Source organism: Dromaius novaehollandiae, chromosome 1 (assembly GCF_036370855.1).
Source record: "Dromaius novaehollandiae isolate bDroNov1 chromosome 1, bDroNov1.hap1, whole genome shotgun sequence".
NCBI lineage: Eukaryota > Metazoa > Chordata > Aves > Casuariiformes > Dromaiidae > Dromaius > Dromaius novaehollandiae.
In genome coordinates, this window is record NC_088098.1 from 86,567,182 (window position 1) to 86,587,413 (window position 20,232).

The following is a 20,232-nucleotide window of genomic DNA, read 5'->3' on the forward strand; positions in this document are numbered from 1 at the left end:
ATAGAGCATGTGATCTCAAAGGAGAAAGCTATTTCCACCAGCCTCCGCTGGCTATTCTTAGCCTGCAATTTGGGCTGGAACCACGAGAGAAGCAAGAGTATACCTACAGCAGGTGCTAAAAAGGAAAAGTCTACTCCCTTAGCTTCCCTTGAAAAGTGTGGTACTTCAGGAAGACTGGTATTCAGAAGTGTCCCAGCGGTCCACTATTGTTTTGTTCCTTTGTTTGCACAGGGCTGTAAGTAGTACCCTTCCCCAATATGCCATTGTAAACCATCAGATGGAACAAAGGGATCTTTAAATCCCAAACTTGTGTTATCCAGATCTGGGCTTTGGCACTTTTCACCATGCCAAGAGGTACTTTCCTTAAACTCCTCTTAGTATTATTTGTATGCATTTCAGCAACTTGAGCAGAGACAAGACTATTCAGTTTGGGAGCAATGACAGCTCTTTTGCAAAAATAAGAAGCTGTAGAAAATAGGTAAGTGAGATGAGAGTTCAGCATAGACAATACAGAACCCTTTCCTAAAGGAAAGGAAAACATCTCCACAATTAGCCACTGTTTGCTGTGAACCACCAGCCCTGTACCCTCACCCAGGGCCAATGTGCCCATACTGGCTCTGGAGCTTCTGCAGATTCAGTGCCAAGTGAAACTGGTTACCAGCCACAAGCAGTGCAGGAGAGGTGTCAAGGGCTGGGGAACTATCCATGTGTCTTGGATGGACAGCAAACAGAACAGAATTACAAGTGACTTCTGATACACCCTCTCTGTTTTAATAGCAATTCAAACTACCCATTAGAAATTTTCTGACGAGAGACTTTGATATGCCTAAAACCACACTAAAGATTAAAAAAAAAAGTCTGTCTAAGGAGGTACATAAGCAAAAAATAGGCAGGGGGAGGTACTAATGGAAGAAAGATTCAAAGCGATTCAGTTTTAAGCAGCTGGCAGAAATGAACAGCAGCTCCAGTAGGTTCCAAAGAGACATTCACCAGGACAACACTTCGAAGATACACAGGGCAAATAACAGGGATATTTTTATCATGAAGTCACTGAATTTTAGCCATTTGTGCAGATATACACAAGTCAGTTTCACTTCCCAGTACTGCACTGCAAAGCTCCTAGGAGTGCCCTTGGAGTGCTGCATGGGCTACAAAACCCACCTGGGAACCTGCATAAATATTCTTATCTCCTATTTCTCTGGCTACAACACTAAATGCAGTCTCTTTTAAAGTGAACCTATCTGCCCACATGATCTGCAGACACAGCAATGCACTATAAGCTCCTAGCTGTTCAGACACTCCAGGTTAAAAGCACATTGTCTGGCCACTTTGTGGACCGGTTTGTGCCGGGCATCCAGTGTGAGAGAACTAGCCAACCTCATCTCCAATTCCTCCTTCTACCACACAGACCCAGAACGTGGGGTGTGTCACATGCCCATGACCCGGCATTTTAATAGGAACTTGGAGTCAGATGACTACCTGTCAGATGACTTCTTCTGCACTTATCATCTTCCTGCCTGCTGTTGTGCCAGTGATGTTATTGTTATGATTGAACTAGTGGAGACAGTCAGGAATTCAGTGCCTGATGGGGAGGAAGCAGGAAGTGGGAGGAGTGAGTCTTGTGGCTGCACATCTAGGGCTGCATCTTCATGGCAGAAAGAGTTCAATGAGGAGATTTGTGATCCCCACCACAGGATTTGTTGGGGGAGGAAGAACCATCTGGCAATGCTGTCACTGGCCATATCAGACCAGGGAAGAACACCAAAACTCTTCCCTGGTTTGTCAACAAAATTTCAAACAAGAGCCTAGTCCAACTGCCTTGTAAGACAGAGGGGACAGACTAACATCCTGGATCTGCGTTAGGGAAATTGTTCAATCCAGTGTCCTTAACAGGGTTCAACTCTAGGTTTCCGCTTTATCCAAAAGATACAAAGTAATTCTTTATAAGATGATTTAATTAGTATTACAGCTTGAGCTGGGTGCCTCCTCAGAGGGACCCTGGCCCAGAAAATTCCCTGGGTATTTATGCCCCTACGGGTTAAGTTCTTTGTCCATTTTCTGAGTTGTTGCACCAATGATTGCTTGACAAGTAGTAGCTTCTTCGCTCCTGATTGGTTTCCCCATTGTCTCCAGGCAGCGTTATGGTACACACTGATCACTGTTGAAGCCATTTTCTTACTTTCTTATATCCTTGTTCTCTCCTTGTTCAAACCTGCTCAAACAATTTAAGGAAAATTTCAGTGATGTGCGGCCTTGGGCTTCAGTAAATTTAACTACTAGTGCTAAGCAAATGCTACTATATCCAATGATCTGCTGTGGAAATTTGTAACAGGCTCCTTCCTACCCCTGGTGTCAGCATCTCAGTTGCACCCTACAGAAAACTCAGGTGTGCCTATTAGTGATGCAGTAATACAATCACCAGCAGTGTCTGAACTACGAGTTACTTGGGGGCAGGCTAAAGAATTTACATGAGTACCTCTAGAAAAAGACCAGAGCTTTATGCTCTCCTGATCCTGATTTTATCATTAAGGAACACCTTTGATCCAGTTACTGCTTACTTTTTAATTTCTTTTTTTCTTTTCTTTCTTTTTTTTTTTTTCGTGCTTCAGGATTCAAGCTGTCTGTTCACTTTAGTCTGGATTTCTTCTGCATTGACCACACTCTAGAAACAAGGTGCCTACAAAATAGCAACAGTGTTTTTCTTATCTTGGTTAATTCTGACACAACACATTGAATGAGATACAGGAAACCTGGGTCCTCTCACCTACGCCATTGGTGTAGCCTTGGACACATCAAGCATTCAAGGCAGTTCACTGTCCTGCTCAGCACCTCCTACTACAATAAAAATTATTACACAAATAGAGTAAAAGATTATCCTTGAAGAAGTTCTGCCTCTCTGTATGAGGCATGCATTAAAAGAATTTGAAAATTTTGATACACTCCCATTCACTTGTTCATTCTCCCCAGGATAGCAGCAATTACTTTTTGTACTGATTTGAGCATGCTGATCCACTCATTAGTACTGCCCTTTCCTCTAGTCAGTAAGTACCCTGAGCCTAACTACCCCTAGAAAAAACAAAGATATTCCAAGTACGTATCTGTTGAGTAACTGGGCTAAAATTGCTCCACTGCTTTGGCTTGTCTGCAAACAGTTCGCTTTAACTGTCTGCTATCTGTCATATGCATCTGGTCAGGCATATTACATGTCACACTTTCTGCCCCTTGTTATTTAACTGAAACACTGTAAACACGAGTATACTCCAGATCTACCAATGACAGTGTTAGTCACAAAAACTAATTTTTTTTTGCTCTTAGATATCACAGCCACTTAAATAGGTCAGTCTCATCACCCCTGTTTTAGACAAGTGGAAGAAGAGGCATTCAAGCATTACTTGGCGAAACTGAGGCCTGGGGACACTGCGGCAGACCCAGGCCCAAGCCCTGCAACTGTGCTCCACAGCCCCACCACCTGACTTCACAGCAACCAAGGGGAAACTCTCCGAATTTACCCTGTTCTTAAGAAAGGCCGGGGGTTGTCCAAGTGCTAATGAATTACAGACCTGTTAGTTGCTGCAAACCATTTTGGGCAGCTTTATTTGCGACAGCGCTCCACAGGCCGTGTGCCTGCCCACTCTGCCCACAGTCCGCCAGCCAGCAGCTGTCCCTCCACAAGCTTTTTCACCGTGGTACGTTAAACAGGGGCCAGTGATGAGGGAGGAGCAGCACGGCCACCCACAACCCCCAGAAATGATGTTTCTGTTCATGTGGCTGCTCGGCCATATTCATAACCCCTTGAGTCATGCTGGGGATTGCAACGCTGCTTAATCATAGGTCTGTTTTGCCTTTGTATTTTTTTTGGGGGGGGGAGGAATGAGGCAGCAACCAGGCCCCGCACAATAAAAAAGAAATATAATAACAACAATAATAAAAAAAAAACCCTGCATGGCAGAGGAGCAAGACACAAGCTCTGCCCCAGAGACATAGCACATGGAATAGGAGCAGCGGCTGCCCGCCTGCTCCCAAGCAAGTGTGGGCGCCCACTCTGCCCACCACACTGCACGGGGCTGCCCCCCTGCCCCGCACCCCGCGGATGCCCGCGCTGCAGGGCGCGGACACCGACGTGACCATGTCCCCCTGCACGGTTATGATTTTGCTGCACAACTCTCCTCCCCCGCGCGAAGGGAATGGTTTCGCCCAGGAGCCGTTGTGGCGGAAGCGTCGCGCACGCGGAAATGGGGGACATCGTCCGCGTCCCCCACTCGCCGCGGGGCGCGGGCCGCACGCGGGAACCTCGCGCTGACGCGGGGGGGTGGAGAGGAGTGGGTCGGCAGAGACTGCAGTCGCCGCCCCACACCTTGCGGCAGCCGCTCCACTTCCCCCCCTCCCCGAGGTGCAATGGAACCGTCTGAAATGGCGGCGGGGGTGCCTCCCTCTGACGTCACAATGCCCGATTTGCCCTGCTGCTGTTTGTGTGTTCCAGGCCAGCTGCGTCCTGCTGCAGCTGGGTTCGGCGCGACGCGGCGGGGGTTACGGCGGCCGCCCAAGCCTCGTACGGTTCTGTGGCCGCGGATCCGCACCGCTCCGCTCCGCTGCGGCGGGTGTCAGAGGGCTCGCGAAGTGCCCAGCCGTAGCTCACGGAGTGGCAGCAGCCCTCGGAGGGGAGGCTGACACCTGGGCAGTACCCCATCATGAAGTTCCAGTACAAAGAAGATCATCCTTTTGAGTACAGGAAAAAGGAAGGGGAGAAAATCAGAAAGAAATATCCCGACAGAGTCCCTGTGAGTGCGGTGTGTGAGTGTGTACTTGGACAGTGGCAGCGGCTGCTGCTTGTGGGGCTTGCCTTACATGTCATGTTGCCATCTGCCTTTATTCTTGTTGTCAATTGTTGTCTGTTCTTTTTTCTAAACAAAAAAGGAAAAACATTGGATTAGTAAGCATGATGGTTACCTTGATGTTCTCATTCCAGGCTGCTTTTCTCTTTAGTGCAAAGCTATGGTTATTTATTATGTTGGGATCCACTAAAGTCTCTATCAGCGAGTAGGTATGGGGGTGGTGCGGTGTAATATACCCTTCCTCTTTCAGGGATCTGCAGCAATTTGACAGCTGCTAATCTTTTTATGGCAGCCTGTGTGCATGAGGCTGGGGGGGTGGGGAAGGAGTTTACCATTTGCTCTGTGAAAATGGAGGAGAACAATGAGTTTATCAAGCACTCTTCCTAGAAAATGAGAGCTGTATCCATGTCATCAGATATGTTCCCTTTATTTTTATTTTACTTTCTTTTTGGCCTGTCTTTTCAATACAGTCTTGTTCTGTTCTTGTGACTTACATGAGAGAAAAATGATGCTAACTTCTCAGCCTTTCTGCTGTCTCATTTAACCTTATGGAAAAAGCATCACTTGGGAAACAAGATTTTGATCTCCTAGCCAAGCTTTGCTTCCTCTTCCTTAGTTCCCTTTGGAATGCCTGTGGAAGACTTTAGCTTTAGAATTGCTGGTAATAACTGGAAAAAAAGAAATGACAAATGAAATTAATTGTGGGATTTTTGTTGTTGTTCTTCTGTTAAATGTTTTGCAAATGTTCTTTCTTTCCATCCCCACTGGAGAGATCTGTCCTAGATTTACTGCCCAGGGGTACTGCATTCAAAGTATCTGAGACTCCCTGTGAATCTAAGGCTAAGGGGAAGCAGTTATGCTACGTTTTCCCAACAGACCAACACTATTTTGTATCTTAGGAGTGGCCTACAGCTGGGCCTGTAAAAACGCTGGGAAGTCAAAATTTGGGTGCATATGGCCGAGCTCCAAATTCGGGGACCCTTGGCCTAGCATAGTAGGTTGAGAATACAGGCAGACAATGATGAAGTGGGGGCTGTTGTGTGTGTTAAGATGAGAACCACAGAGGGTGCTGTCAGTCAGGAGTGAGGAGAATTATCATGGCAGTTTGTGTAGCAGATCATGATAAATGTGTCCGGAAGAGCCATGTGGGGAGCCGAAGACCAGACCTGGCATGGCAAGAGGCAAATGAAATCAAGATAGAGGGGCATCAGCAGAACTGTAGGGAGGAAGCCAGGACCCAAATAGCAAGTTGTGCTGCAGTTAAGGATAAATGAAAAAAGCTGTGTGGGGAGGCTTGGACATGGATTATGAGGGGGAAGTCTGCTGAGAGAACTGCGTATGGAACAAATGAATGCAGCAGACAGGATTCGTTGCATCACTTATGTCTCTTCCTCACAGCAGGATCCTTGAAGATTACATCCCTTTGGCTACCTACACTGCAGTGCCCTGATATATCTCAGCATTTTGCTGAGATTATAATGTTGACACAATCTCTTGCTAGCACTGACATCACCCAGCAACAACAGATATACAGATAATCTGTTGCTACCCTTTGGATTTTCTTTGGGTGGGGGCGAGGGTGCGCTCGCACAGACAGATGTGTGAAGGTTTTGGTACTTGAGAAAAAGATACCTGTGTTACCAGGCAAACTAACTGCTGTTGATAATCAGTCTAACAAAGCACCTCCATTCGTGCTGTGCCTCTTTGCAAGAGGGAGATCTGTTAAACTCAGTAATTACCTAATCTGAACGCTTCCTAGGGATTTAGAAGCCCTAGCATTCTCCCTTCTTCCTCACAGGCATGATCTTGGAACTTTACTTCCTTCACAGCATTTGTCCTGTGTCAATTGCATCTGCATAGAAATGCATATCCTACCACAACCTGTCTCTCAGAGAGCTTGAATGCCTTGTACTAACTGAGGTGCTTGAGAAAGCAAGTTCTCGAAAAGGCAGAAATGGCCATACTTCTATTTTAAAAACAAACTTACAATTTTCAGCACTTTTGGACATGTTGAAGCATACAAATGGGGCCCAGTGAAGAGATGTCCAAGCTAGTATCTCAATGGCCAGGCATCCTTTGCAGATACTCACTTGAGTCTCGAAAGAGTAGACCTGGATTGGTATGGCACTTTCCCAGGCTAATACGGGCCCATCCTTGTAACACAGGAAGGGCCATTTGAGGACCTCAGTCTTGTTACTTCTGGGGTACTTCTTTTTCTGTAGCTGAAGATCTCTTTGCCTGTTTGACCTCAAAGCTACTGGACTTCATCTGTCACATATAACAAGGACTGGTATTTTGTATCAAGAGTCTCCTAATTCCAGAGGACCAGACACTAACACATTTTTTAATTCTATGATGTATCTACATGGTTAAGGAAATAATCTGTAACTGTATGAAGAAAAATAATCTAAAGTATGTGAATATGCAAATTTCAGACTATAAACTTAACTACTGAAGAACTGGGGATTAAGAAAAAAATGCCCCAATGAGCTGTAATTTCTCTTTATTCTTTGCTTTTTTCTAGGTATTGGTGACTGTAGAAATTAGGATACGAAACTACTGGGACTAGGGCTGATTTTATGCCAGGTAGTTTGGAACCTGGAAACAATTCAAGTTATCTGTAATACCTCTTATGTCTATGTGTTAGCCTCCTGGCAGCTGCACTGGGACCATCAAGGTGACCTGTTCTTTTTTTTTTTTTTTTTTTTCCCCAGCTATTATAGTTTATTTTTATGCCTGTTCCAGTCTCTATTTTTTGCTCACCATGCTTACTGCCTCAGTCCTGGGCTCCCAACACAGCTGTTTCCAGTGATTTCCAGTCTTGTTCTCACTTGTCTGTTCCTTGATGTTGTGTATTTGTTATAGATTAAAGAAATTTCTATAGTCCTGGAAGCATGATCTTTCTTAAAGGATAATATCCTTTTCCACTGATGCTCCTAGGTCCATTCCCTCTTATGATGGCCATGGTGAGTACTCTCTCTCTTGCTCTGTCTCTCTCTCTCTCTCTCTCTCCAGGTAATTGTGGAGAAAGCACCAAAAGCCAGGGTACCTGACCTAGACAAAAGGAAGTATCTTGTGCCTTCGGACCTCACAGGTAAGAAAATCTACCTCCTCTTGTCCAGATTTTCAGTGAGAAGGTCTCTGAAGTTCTTTTTACTCCTATGATCAGCATCAAGAAAATATCCAAGCAGGCTGAACATCTTATCATTACCCCAGTTTACTTACCCATACTTATATATATGTATCTTACAGCCTGGATTGCAACATGCAGAATTCTCTGAGGTCTTTTGAGGAATCCCAGTGACTCAACTAATGTGCATGTGTGGCTGCTGACTTCTACTTATGGTGAAAACGACTGAATTGTGTATCATAGACAGTAACACAGTCATCCGTTAGTGATGACTTAGCTGCAGCTCAGGTTGACAGAGGCTGTATCCTTGTTGCAGGAAGAGACAAGTTCTTAAAATAGTCCCACTGTTTTCCACTGCCAGGATTGGAGTCATGGCCACAAAGTTCCTTTTCCAAATGCTCATGGCCATTTTGTATGTGATTACATTTGTTTTCATTTGAGAATATGAAACAGTTAAAGGAACAGAATCTTTTCTTGCGGTATATAGTTGATTGTGGAACACCTTGTGCAACAAAGCTCAAGCAAATAGACAGTAAGGATTAAATTTGTTTTCAGGAACGATATGACCATTTACACTGAGGCAAAACTCTATATGGTACCTTTTGTATATAGGATGTAAAGATTAAGCCGATTAGAGATTTTCACGCCAATCCCTGCTATAGACCATTTAATATCATAATAGATGGAGCGTGGATTTAGAGGGTACAGTGGTCAGAGGCAGTATGGGTAAACCTGAAAAGCTGCACTGGCCCAACACTTACCAGCTCTGAGTGGGTCAGCTGCTAATGTGGTGAACATCATGAAGTTCCTTCTTTCCTGCATTTTTCTTTTTTTTTCCTCTTAATTTTTACACACAGCATGTGGTTTTCCCTTCTTTCCCAAAAGGAAACAACCATGCTTAGCTGCTAAACAAAACCCATGATCTTTCTGCATTTAAAGCATTCTCCCCTGTTCTTCTTCAGTTGGCCAATTCTACTTCTTAATCAGAAAGCGGATCCACCTGAGGCCGGAGGATGCCCTGTTCTTTTTTGTCAATAATACCATCCCTCCCACCAGTGCTACCATGGGACAACTCTATGAGGTAAGCCTGGCTCATCTCTTTCTCCTTTTGGCGGAATGTTAGTAAGAGTGTATATCCTCACAGAAGTATCACTGAGCACTGCTTAAGTGGCAGTGGGTGAAGCTTGGCAACAGGTCCCTAAACATGGACCCCTTACCCTTGGCAATATTCTATCACCTGTTTAGGAAAGTTCCATTTTGTGGTTGTAGAGAGGAGCCTTGGAGAGCCTAATTATTTTAATTGTTTGCTAGTTGAAAGGGTGGTTGTATTAGGTGGTGAATAGTTGCCTCAGCAGTGACATGTTGGTCCTACTACATAAACAACGTATTGCCATAAACCTCCTGTCTATATTGCAGGGGAGAGAGTGTGATTGGGGAAAAAAAAGATGAACAAACTTATGTAGCAGCTTTCCTGTTTATACAAAAGAAATTTCCTTTTAGCCAAGATAAGAGCACAGTATCACTTGACAACAAACTGCCTACAAGTGCTTTTTCAGAGAATGCTTATTCTTTGTTTTGTATTAGTTTTTTGTAACCTGTACTGTATATGCAAGTACCTCTTAAGACAATGTGAACATTGTTTCCCACTATTTCTACTGAGAAGTACTATTTGATCAACTTTGAAGGCATATTCTTTGGCCATCAAAGTAATGTTCCTTAATTATATTGGCATTATATCATGACTAGTTTACAGCCTGGATTGATTTCAATCAAAAACCTCCCTCTTGCTGTGCTACTGTGTTTTAATAAGAGACTCTGGTATGTTGCTGTGAACTCTGTTTGTCCCATCATTTTTGACAGTAACTGTACAGTGTGTGTGTAGGCTAATGAAGGCAATATAAAATGAACATATGCAGGCACTTTTGCAAATCTGAACACATCAGAGGAAGGTAGACTGACTAACTGTCTAGAACTGAGATCTGGGCTCTGTTCCTAGCATTCTGCAGACTTTTTGTGTCAATGTAATCACTTAACATCTCAGCTTTGTAGACCATCTGTAAAACAGGGCTAGAAATACTTGTCAAGGTGTTCTGAAAAATAGCAGTTATAAATGTTTGTCAGGTATCAAAGTATCTAAAGAGGGTTTTTGACTTGTTAGAGCCTTCCAAGTCTCTCCTCCCAATCTTAAGGCTATATCAGTGCTGAGATTCTGCTACACAGCCTGCAACAAACAGAGTTGTCTCTTTTCCACAGTGCTTGCATGTTTCTAGAATGCCCTGGCTGTGGCTGTACTAGTAAATTCAGTGTGCCCCAAAATGTGACATTCTTCAATTTAATAGCAGAGTTGTGGCCAGAGAGAGAGTTGCTCTATGCTCAGCCAGCTAAAGGGCCCTGTGGTGTAAGGAAGTGAAACCTTCCATGGAGAGAAAGAAACAGTGAAAGAAATGTTATACCCTCTTGCTGTTACAGGGATCTCTTGTTTCGGCATTTTCACAAATGATGAGTTACAGGTTTGTTGCTTTTTCCCTCTCTCCTCCCAGGATAACCACGAGGAGGACTATTTTCTCTATGTGGCCTACAGTGATGAGAGCGTCTATGGCAAGTGAGCACCAGCCACCAGTCGTGCAGGCGAGATGGACAGATGGAACTGATTTTGAGGGGTGGGAGTATGTTGGAGAGGAGGAAGGAGAACTCTTGAGAAGAGGGAAAGACAACTGGAAGTGAATCACATGCACAATGCCATCGCCTTCATGCATTAACTATAATCTTTATTTTTAAATTGAGGGGAGGGAGGGTAAGAAGAAATGGTGTGAAAGGGTGAACTGACAGGCTAACAAGGGATTCTGTGCTGAGGGATGGGGATACTCCATTTTTCATAGTTCATGTCTTGCCACAGCTGGAATTTGTTAGCCAGTACTGGAGGCTGCTAGACAAGCCAGTGTTGTGGACCTCCTGCGGAGTGACTGGGCAGGAAAGAAATGGGTATTCATATGTAACCCTTTCATGGATGAGGCAGGCACGTCTGTAGCATGTATTGTACACTGACCTTGTCACACCTTGCCCATGGCTTGGGTTGTGCTCCTGTGAGCATTCAGTGAGCAGTGCAATACTTTGTTCTGCCCGTACAAGGCTGTCCTGTGCTGACAGTCCTCACTCCAGCTGCTGCCTGTGAAGCATTGCAAGACTATTACATTTCCCATCACATCACTATTAAAAGGGCTACCTCTGAGGGCTGGGAACACCTCAGTCATGACACGTAAAGGTTGAGGAGGAGGGGAAAAAAAGGAAGGATTTTTTTTCTGTGTTGCTTTAATTGCAAGTTCTGGGCAAAAGTTTGAGACCGACCCTTTTGTTCTCTTCAGTGAAGCCAACTGATAGACTCATAAGTGTAGGGCTAGAAAGGACATCGAGAGAACGTCTAACCCACTCAGATTCTGAGACAGGACTGAGTATACCAAAAATTTCCATGGCTGTTCATCTAACTCGTTCTTAGTGAGCTTCACTGATGCCAATCCTGTAGGCTGCTGTGATAGCCTTTGCCATTTCCTAGCTAGCCTACAAGCGAGAAAGCTTTTTGTGATATCTAGCTTCAGTCTCCCTTGCTGTGTATTGAGGCAACTAACTACTAACGGTCTTGATATTGGTGAACATGGAGAATAATCTATTTGTGTTGTCTTTGTAACAATCTTATGCAAGTTTGAAGATGGCAGAAATTCTGTGGGTTTAACCTCCCCTTCCATGTCTCATTCCTGTACAGATCTTGCACCACAATCACAAGCAGAGGAAATCAGTCCCTCACAAACACATTTTCCTGGCTTTCTGTGATTGCCTCCAGAGAAGTGCTTTTAGGCATGAGGGGGATGGGGACTAAATCTCTTCAGGGCAGATTCTCTGTAGATTACTCCCTCAACCCCCCACCCCACCCCTTTTAAGCCAGTACTGTTCTTAGAAAGGTACCGGACAGATTCTGTCCTGTGCAAGCCTTATGCTGTCATACTAAAGCAGTTTCTTCCTGGTGGCACAAACAGCAGATTTTCCCATAACTGCCATTACTCTGATGAAGGAGTTGGGCTTTGGGGAGTGAGCTGACTTCCAGGAAAATTCTAGGTTAGTGTTTTTATCTAAAAATTAGAGAACTGAACTGAATTACTATAAACATTCCTACATAGAGGAGAGGGACCAAGAAGGAGGAAAAGACAAGAAGGATGAAGAAGAGAGGCAGATCCCAATGTAAGTTGAGGGTGTTTACTGTGTTTACATGAAGAAATTAGATCTCAGCTCCTCAGGAATGAGAAATCAAGATGAGTGCTCCTCTGATTGTGGGAGATAGAAAATCAGATTTCAGCCTTTTCAGACTGCTGTTCCACTAAAGTGTATAAGGCAAGAAGAGCATTCTGGGAATGTGGAGCAAGAGTCATTGGCAGAGTTGTGTGAAGCTCAGGGGGGCCATAGGGCAGGAGGATCATTGCCTGTGTGGTATGGAAAGTAGTAGACTGGAATGAGAGAGAAGGGAAGGTGTGCAAAGGGTGTAGTTAGGGTAATCATAATGAGCAGATAGAAAATGGGGAAACAAAAGAAGAAATGTATGTCTTAGTATCCCCAGTTTTTCATTCTGAGCTCTGGTTTTGCTGCTTAGTCGTGCTCATCTAGAGTAAACATGTTGGGATGAATTATACCTACTGCCTAATTTAAATCAGTTCTGCTTACAGTGTACAGTACTCTCTTTCTGACCCACTCTCCTCTGATTAGGGTCTGATCAGGCTGTTTTCACATCCTTTGCATGCAAATACACATCAGTCTCTTGTTTTAGGAAGTTCTGAAACAGAAAACAGATCCAGAAGACTTTTTAGGGTAAAAGACAATGTGGGGCAGGACGGAATGGCATGCATCTCTGTCACTGTCCCACATGCTCACACACATACTACTAAGCACATGGTTATGTGTTGTCTCAAAATAACTCATGCTTGGGCACACTCAAGGGAAGGTGAAATGCTTGACTTTGTGTTCAGACCTCCCCTTCCCTCCTACTGCTGGGTTTATAAGTGGTGTCGGACTAATCTAAGCTGTTTGTTACATGTAGGGTTTCCTGATTAATTATTTTACATTTCTTTTGACTAGGTTATGGCATTTACTTCTATTTTTGTGCTAGTCCAATATTGTACAAAGTAATTGTGATAATTTTTTTTCTGTTGGTTAGCTTCTTGTAAAATAAAGTTCATATTACTTGAGCTAAATCAACCAATCAATAAAGACAGATTTGGAAATCAAAGGCTTGATCCAAAATGGGTGACTGTAATGTTGCTCTCCCACATACACAGTTGTAAGTAGGGGGCCTGTCCAAGAGGGGCAGCTTTATCGGAACTTCTCATTGCTACTTTTTGCAGGAACTCTGGATTTCTTCTGTGCTGTGTATCATGTGTTGCATCTCTTTTTCTGGTTGTATTGTCACGTGCATACACCCTTCCATATCTTGCCATGACATGCATGTGAGCTTTAATTGTACCTGAGTGATAAGGGAAGGTCTCGAACAGAGTAGTAGATGCACTGAAGTATTTTCTGCCATTGTAAGGCCCTGGACAGGCCTTCCTCCAGGGCCAAGGGGCAGATGTGTTGGGGGAGGCCCCAGAGAAGGCTGGGCAGAGCCATTAGGGTTCAATGCACTCAGGGCCCTGACACCAGCGTATCCGTTTCCCATCTAAAGAACATGCTTTCCAGCTCCCTAAAGAATGAGATGTGAAAGTCTAAGATGCATTTAAACAAACACAGCCCTTTCTCCAGTGGGCTTGACACTTCATTTGGAAGCTTGCATGAGTCTCAAAGCACAGCTCATGCCTGGAAACACATGTGTTACAGGAATTGGTTAATATTTTCCTGGAAAAGATGGATCTTGCAGCATCTGCGTAAAATAAGGGTCTGATTCTCCCTGATCTTGCACTCTGGCCAGTCATTGTCATCTGAATATTGTACTGTTCTTTGGGAATTAAAAGACTGTTAACAAATGGCGTACATAATGATATGTTGTAGCAGCAGCAGAATATTAAAATCCCGTTTTCAAATGAGAGCATTGCTAGAACTGCACATGACTGAATGTGTTGGATTATTGGCTGAAGGAAAAAATTGATCTGATCCACCTCCTGTCTACTTCTTATTTTTACTTTTGCACAGCTTAGAGCCTTCTTCGTCAGAGCTGGGACCCTATTTTGTTGTTTTGCCACAAATCCTCTCTGCTCTTCTGAGCAATCTCTTGTAGTGTTCACATACCCTTCAGGAACCTGGAGAGCTTCCAGGAGGAAGCAGTCCCTGTTACCAGTAGCAAGACATTCTCCTGGCTCATGCTGTACCTTACCATCCTTGAGCTAATTCATACAGCCATTTTGGTCAGTATTCCTCTTCCCCTTTGCTAGCCTGCTACTTGGCTCCTTCGAAATCGTCTTTCATGTAGCAGCATCCCTTTAGGTCAATGGATGTAAATTTCTGGTGTTTTCAGAGGACATCAAAGTTTTTTGTTATACGTTGGGGCAAAAGCATCCCCGTTCATTAATCCCAGCACATACAGCCCCTTACATGGCATATCGCAACTGCCATCAAATCTGCAGTCTTTTTCCTTCCTACTGGAAACCTGGCTTTGCTCTCTCAGATAAGATCTCTTCCTCCATTGCTCAGTGCTATGGATACTGTTCATGAAGGACTGACCAAGGGAGCTATCTAGAAGTGCAGAAGGTCTGTAGGTGGGTGACAACTGAAAGGGTGTCAGGGATGAGTGGAGCAACTTCACTCGTTGGAGAAGCAGCACTGTTTTATTGCGGTAAGACAGTGACTTAACAAAGTGCAATTGTAAATAAGGCAATGACTTAACAAGGTTTGAGGGCACGGTTCACTCAGTTATTTACTGTGTGGAGGACAGGGTCAACTGGAAGTGTCAGGGAGACCCTCCTGTTAAGTCACGAGGTTCAGAAAGGACCCCCTTGCTCTCCAAACTCCTCCTCAGAGGAGCCTGCGTGTGGCTGGATCCAGTCCTGGTCCCAGACTTGGTCAACGGTTTATGACTAAAGGATTATGTGCACAATCAATCAAAGATACAACCTAGCAAAGTTGGCAAAGTTTCAGCGCTCTATTAATCGCTTACCGAGGATCTGTTGTGGATAAGAAATCTCTCGACCTTGAGGAGTAACCTTGAGAGGCGTCTCTGCTCAAGAGGAGTTTTCGCAGTGCAGTCTGCTGCCATGCAGGAGAGCTCAATGGGCTCTGGGCTGCCCCCAGTTTATGGGAGGGGGAGATGACTGACTCATAGTCATATTTGTGTGCTAGATGGGCCTTATTTGGTGCATGCTCAATTAGCCCCTGCCTACATGCTGTTTTCAAGGAAGTCAGGTTGAGGGGGAGAGAGCACGTCGCAGTGGGGAAGGAGCACACTGTCACACTCCACCTTGTGACTGTAGTCAATCCATCTCATCCTCACCATTCACAGACTGGTGATATGGTCACCTCTTGCCTCTATGCCATAAATAGGATATTGATAATTGATGCACTAACAGATGTACAGCAAGTGAATAGTTTTAGCATATCAATTATGTACTAACTTGTGGCGGTCTGATTCACGGACTCCGATGTGCTGGATCAGAATCAACTTTATTCAAGCAAGCAAGCCCTATATATAAGCTCTAGCCTGGATAGGCACTTTCCTACAGTGATTTACAGTACTTTCTATTCTCCTTGCAAGCGCCACGTTATACCTTCCCAAAGGTCATGTTCCCATCATCACTCCCTTACTCTGTGCGGTTACTCCCTATGTTCCCATACTGCTATCTATTCAGCCCATGGCCTTCGGCTCCTTAACTCTATCTTGTCCGATCCCTCGCTGTCTGCCCCTACGCTAACTTACATGTTAGTTCCCAATACTAATAGAGAAGACTACAGTGGATGTTCTAATTTATGCAAATCACTTGTTGTTGTGCTTAGTTTATTTGCGAGCACTTCGGTATCTATACTATTTAAGACTCCTAATCCTGTCCCTATAATACCGGTCACATCTCTCCTTGTTCGTTCTGGAAAGGTGAGGGTTCGCCTCTGCAACTATGCTGACCATCATGCATAGGACATACTTAAAAACAGTGAACAGGTTAGTTTGATTGTAGAGATATTAATTTGCATCAATAGCTCTACACGTTTAAGAGACCAAAATTATTATGGATTAAATAATTTATCATTATGGATTAATTTATTATTATGGATTATTTATTATTATGGATTAAATAACACTTGTTGTTGGCCTGATTTTTGATTACATATGGTCCAATTTCAGAAATTTGTGGGGATAGAGTTTTCTTATCCTTTGTAACAATAGAGGTATTTATCTGGGGGAAATATGGGGGGAAAAAAGTTACAGTGGGGGCAGATGTTGTTGTACTAAGCTTAGTAATGCTAATCTTGAATTTAAGTGATAGCCCCACCTTGTGATGGGCCCAAAGACCCAGAGACAGACCACAAAAACAGGTTGGACTAGTGCAAAGTTGTCCTAGCAGTCCAATTTTTCTGTGGCACAGTTTTTTCTCTGCTTTGTCCCTGTTTTTGCTTCAGTTCAGAGATTTCAATTACCTGCCCATGAGTGGATCCATTGATTACTCTGCATACTACTTTTATTTCTTGTCCTACCTTTCCCAGCAGTTGAGGAAGTCTGTTTGCGCTATCCCAGTTCCATTCATTTTCCAAGTAAACTTCGGTCCCATGCATAACTACTGTTGCCAAGATTAGTCCTTTGTTAGAATTCAGTCCCATGCTTCCTGTGTATTTTACATGAGCATGAGACCAAGGCCAATCTGTGATTTCTTTGTTGATAGCTAAGTTGATTAGTATCATCAAAACTTCCAACAGCAGTAGATTTATGTATCCTTTTTTCACCTTTCTGGATGCTGCAAAACAAAAGTAGAAAAAAATCGTCTCAGCGGGGTCGTCCGGACAGCTTACATTAAAAAGAAGGAAAAATCCATCGTGCCCTAATTCTGTGTTTTGCACCACTGTTATCGGTAGCTTCCCAGGCAAGCAGGCCACAAGGTTTAGTTAAAGTCATAGGCACAGTATGGATGGATGGTAAATTGATCGTCACAGGCTGTCCCGGCTGTAATGTTGTCGGACATTTTCTTTCCCAGTAGGTGGAGCCTTAAGCTCAGTTCTTACAGAGAATGCTTGGCTTACAGGGCTTTCAGTGCGCCAGTATCAATTGTTTAATTGGTGGAGTACTTTGGGAAGTTGTGTATCCCATTGAGCCTCATGTGGCTTGAGACTCTCTTTCAATAAGCTGTTAGCATTTTCTACCACCCCATTTGACTGAGGATAGTGTGGGGTGTGAAATATCCATTGAATTCCTTCTTGTTTTGCCCAGTCTTGCACTTCCTTACACGAGAAATATGAGCCATTATCACTTTGCATAACATCAGGAGTAGGTAGATTTGAGAACCAAAGCAATAGCCCTTGAACTGTATTTTGCCTATCGACTTTCTGACAGTTAGTCGCCATAAGCAAGCTGGAAACTACTTCCACCCCGGTGAGAATGTATCGATATTCCACAGAGGGTTTGAATGGTTCGATATAATTAATTTGCCATGTAGACCATGAAGTTTTCCCTTCATTGATATGTAGAGGTGGTGCTTTAGCAAGATGATCTGTTTGTAATTTCAATCTACACTGAGGACATTCTGTAAGAATAGTTTCACAAGTTTTCCTGTTTATGGGCCACCCCTTACTTTGTGCAGCAAAGTGCTTCCTTACCTGTGTGACCTAGGTTTTAATGTAATCATTCTTCCAACCAATACTACTCAGGATCTAAGGTGATCTCTCTAATTTTAGTTAACCCATCTACTTTTTGATTCCACTCTGTGGCTGGTTGATTATCCGTGGCATGAGCTTTTACCCATTCCATTTTGAAAGGTGTTTTCCTGGCTATATCTAGTAATAATTGCCAATCTTGGTTTCTCCAGACTGAGGATTTATTTATTTCCCAATTCAAGGTTTCCCACTGACAGAGCCACTGTGTGGCACCGGCCCATACAGTGTAAGAGTCTGCATATATGACTCTTGCTCCATTCTGCGCTGCTAAATTAATTGCTCTTAACTCTCCTACTTGTGCACTTCTTTCACCTTCTGATTTGTTTGCCAGTGGTAATATCTAGTGCAACTGCCTTATATTGCCATCTACCGTTTACGCTTTTTGCTAAAGCATCAGTAAATCAAATGTTTTCTGTTGGTGTACCCTCAGTGAGGTGGTGCATTCAGAACTGGTGAAGGTTTAAAAAGTTGTTGTTATGCTAAAGGGTCTGTGTTTATGGGCATCTGCAATTTGGAAACTTTAGTGTGTCCTTCAGTTAATTGCATATTTTCTGCAACTCATGTTAGATAAGCATACCATTTTCTGATAGTCGGTTTTTGTGCAACTCCTTCTGGGGGAGCAATCCCCCTTAGGATTGCTTCTAGCAAACTAAATGGTCCTCTAGTTTGCACAGTTTGTCCTTGATGTATTTTCTCAACTTGTTTAATTGCTCGGACTAAAGATAAAAGTCCTTTTTCCCATTCAGAATATCGTTGTTCTGTTTCTTTAAATGCAGTTGAGCTAAACAATAAAGGTCTATTTGGTCTGTTGGGGCCAGTCTGGAACAGGTTACAGTAAGTAGCTTGTTTGGCAAAACCCCATTCGACTATAATAAGGTTGTGAGGGTGTACTGGTCCCAGTGACTGATACGTTTTTAATTCTTCAGTTAGAGTTTTGATCGCCTCTTTATGTTCTAATTTCCACTCCCAGGGTTTGCCTTTCCATAAGAGTGACTATAATGGACAGGAAATGATAGAAAATCCAGGTACGTTTCCTCCAATATCCTAAAGTTCCCATTGATTGTTGTAACTCCTTCCTCAGTTGAGGCATTTGCAGCTCATTGATTTTCCTTAAGGTATCTGGTATCTATCCAAGTACCCCAAAACCTTACTTACTTACTTACTTGGTCCCTGGCATTTTTAAAGCAGAATTTCTATTTCTGCTTTGTTTAGTGCTTGCCATATTGCTGCTGCCACTTCCCTCACCTTCTCAGAGGAAGTTCCTCTGATAAGAATATCATCTATGTATTGGTATAGTCTTACATCTTGAGGGAGTGAGATTGTTTGTAAAAGTTCAGCAAGTGTGGCATGAGCAATCATGGGTGAATGTTTATACCTCTGCACAGAGTCTGTTAAAGGTATATTGTATTCCTTCTCAAGTGGAAGCAAACTTCTCTTTATCATATCCCTGCAAGGGAACCATAAAGAACATATCTTTTATATCTAGTGCTGCCATCCATGGGTGTGCAGCTGCTTGCAGAGCAGCTGTAAAATTTGCAATATTTGGTACAGCAGCTGTTAGCCGGGCTGTATTAGCATTCAGGCGCTGATAATCTATTGTCAAATGCCACCTCCTGTCTGGTTTTTGAACTGGCCAGACAGGTGAGTTATATGGGGAGTGGGTTCTGAAGATAATTTGTCATTTCTCCAAATCACCTATGACTTCAGAAATTCTATTTCGTGCCACAGCAGCAATCAGATATTGTGGTATGTTTTGTAGTTTTTGAATCAGGGAGTACAGGGGCTGCGTGAAGTACATGCACTGTAGCCCCCCTATTCTTACCAGGGTTGGGATCAGTGTTTGAGCTGAAAGACCACACACTGCCATCCAACAAGTCCCAGGTTTATCCGTTCAAAACATCGAAACCTAAAATATTTTCATGACGATGTTTGATTGCAAAGCGAGTAGCCAACATATGCTTCTAGTCCGGGAGCCATAAACTGACCTTGGCAGTCTGGCACATAACACTTGCTCCGTTCACACTGGGAATTTTAGCTCTTTGCCATCCAGGTTGCACAGCTTCTCGGCATCTTATTGTGTTAGTATTGAAATTTGTGCTCCCATATCTATTAAAAACTTCAGCAATTGTCCTTGAGAACCAGCTGGAATCAAGATATATGGGCCATTATCACTTATCCACTGATAAGCCTCCACTTGCCAGACAGGCAGGCCCAATTGCCTTTCAGGCATTACTTGTTTTTTGGCTTCGTGCCCTGCAATTCCCCCCTAAGGGGGAGAAAGGGGTTGTCTCTCTCTCTGGGAACTGGCACCAGAGGAGTCAAAATACACTCCCTTCCTTTACCATTATCCCATCTCTGGAATGTTTCAAGTAGACTCAAGATAATGCCAGTAGGCTGACTTTGAATCAGGGGTCTGGGAATGCCTAGGGCTAATGGTTTCCTCCCTTC

The 20,232-nt window shown here is 43.7% G+C and overlaps 1 protein-coding gene across 1 annotated transcript; it reads left to right on the plus strand.

Moving 5' to 3' along the window:
* Nucleotides 1-4,402: 4,402 nt before the first annotated feature.
* Nucleotides 4,403-13,231, plus strand: GABARAPL1 (GABA type A receptor associated protein like 1). Its single transcript, XM_026119231.2, has 4 exons — nt 4,403-4,778; nt 7,848-7,926; nt 8,925-9,043; nt 10,503-13,231. The coding sequence occupies exons 1-4, from the start codon at nt 4,689-4,691 to the stop codon at nt 10,566-10,568; spliced, it is 354 nt and encodes a 117-aa protein (XP_025975016.1). The 5' UTR covers nt 4,403-4,688; the 3' UTR covers nt 10,569-13,231.
* The last annotated feature ends 7,001 nt before the right edge of the window (nt 13,232-20,232 follow it).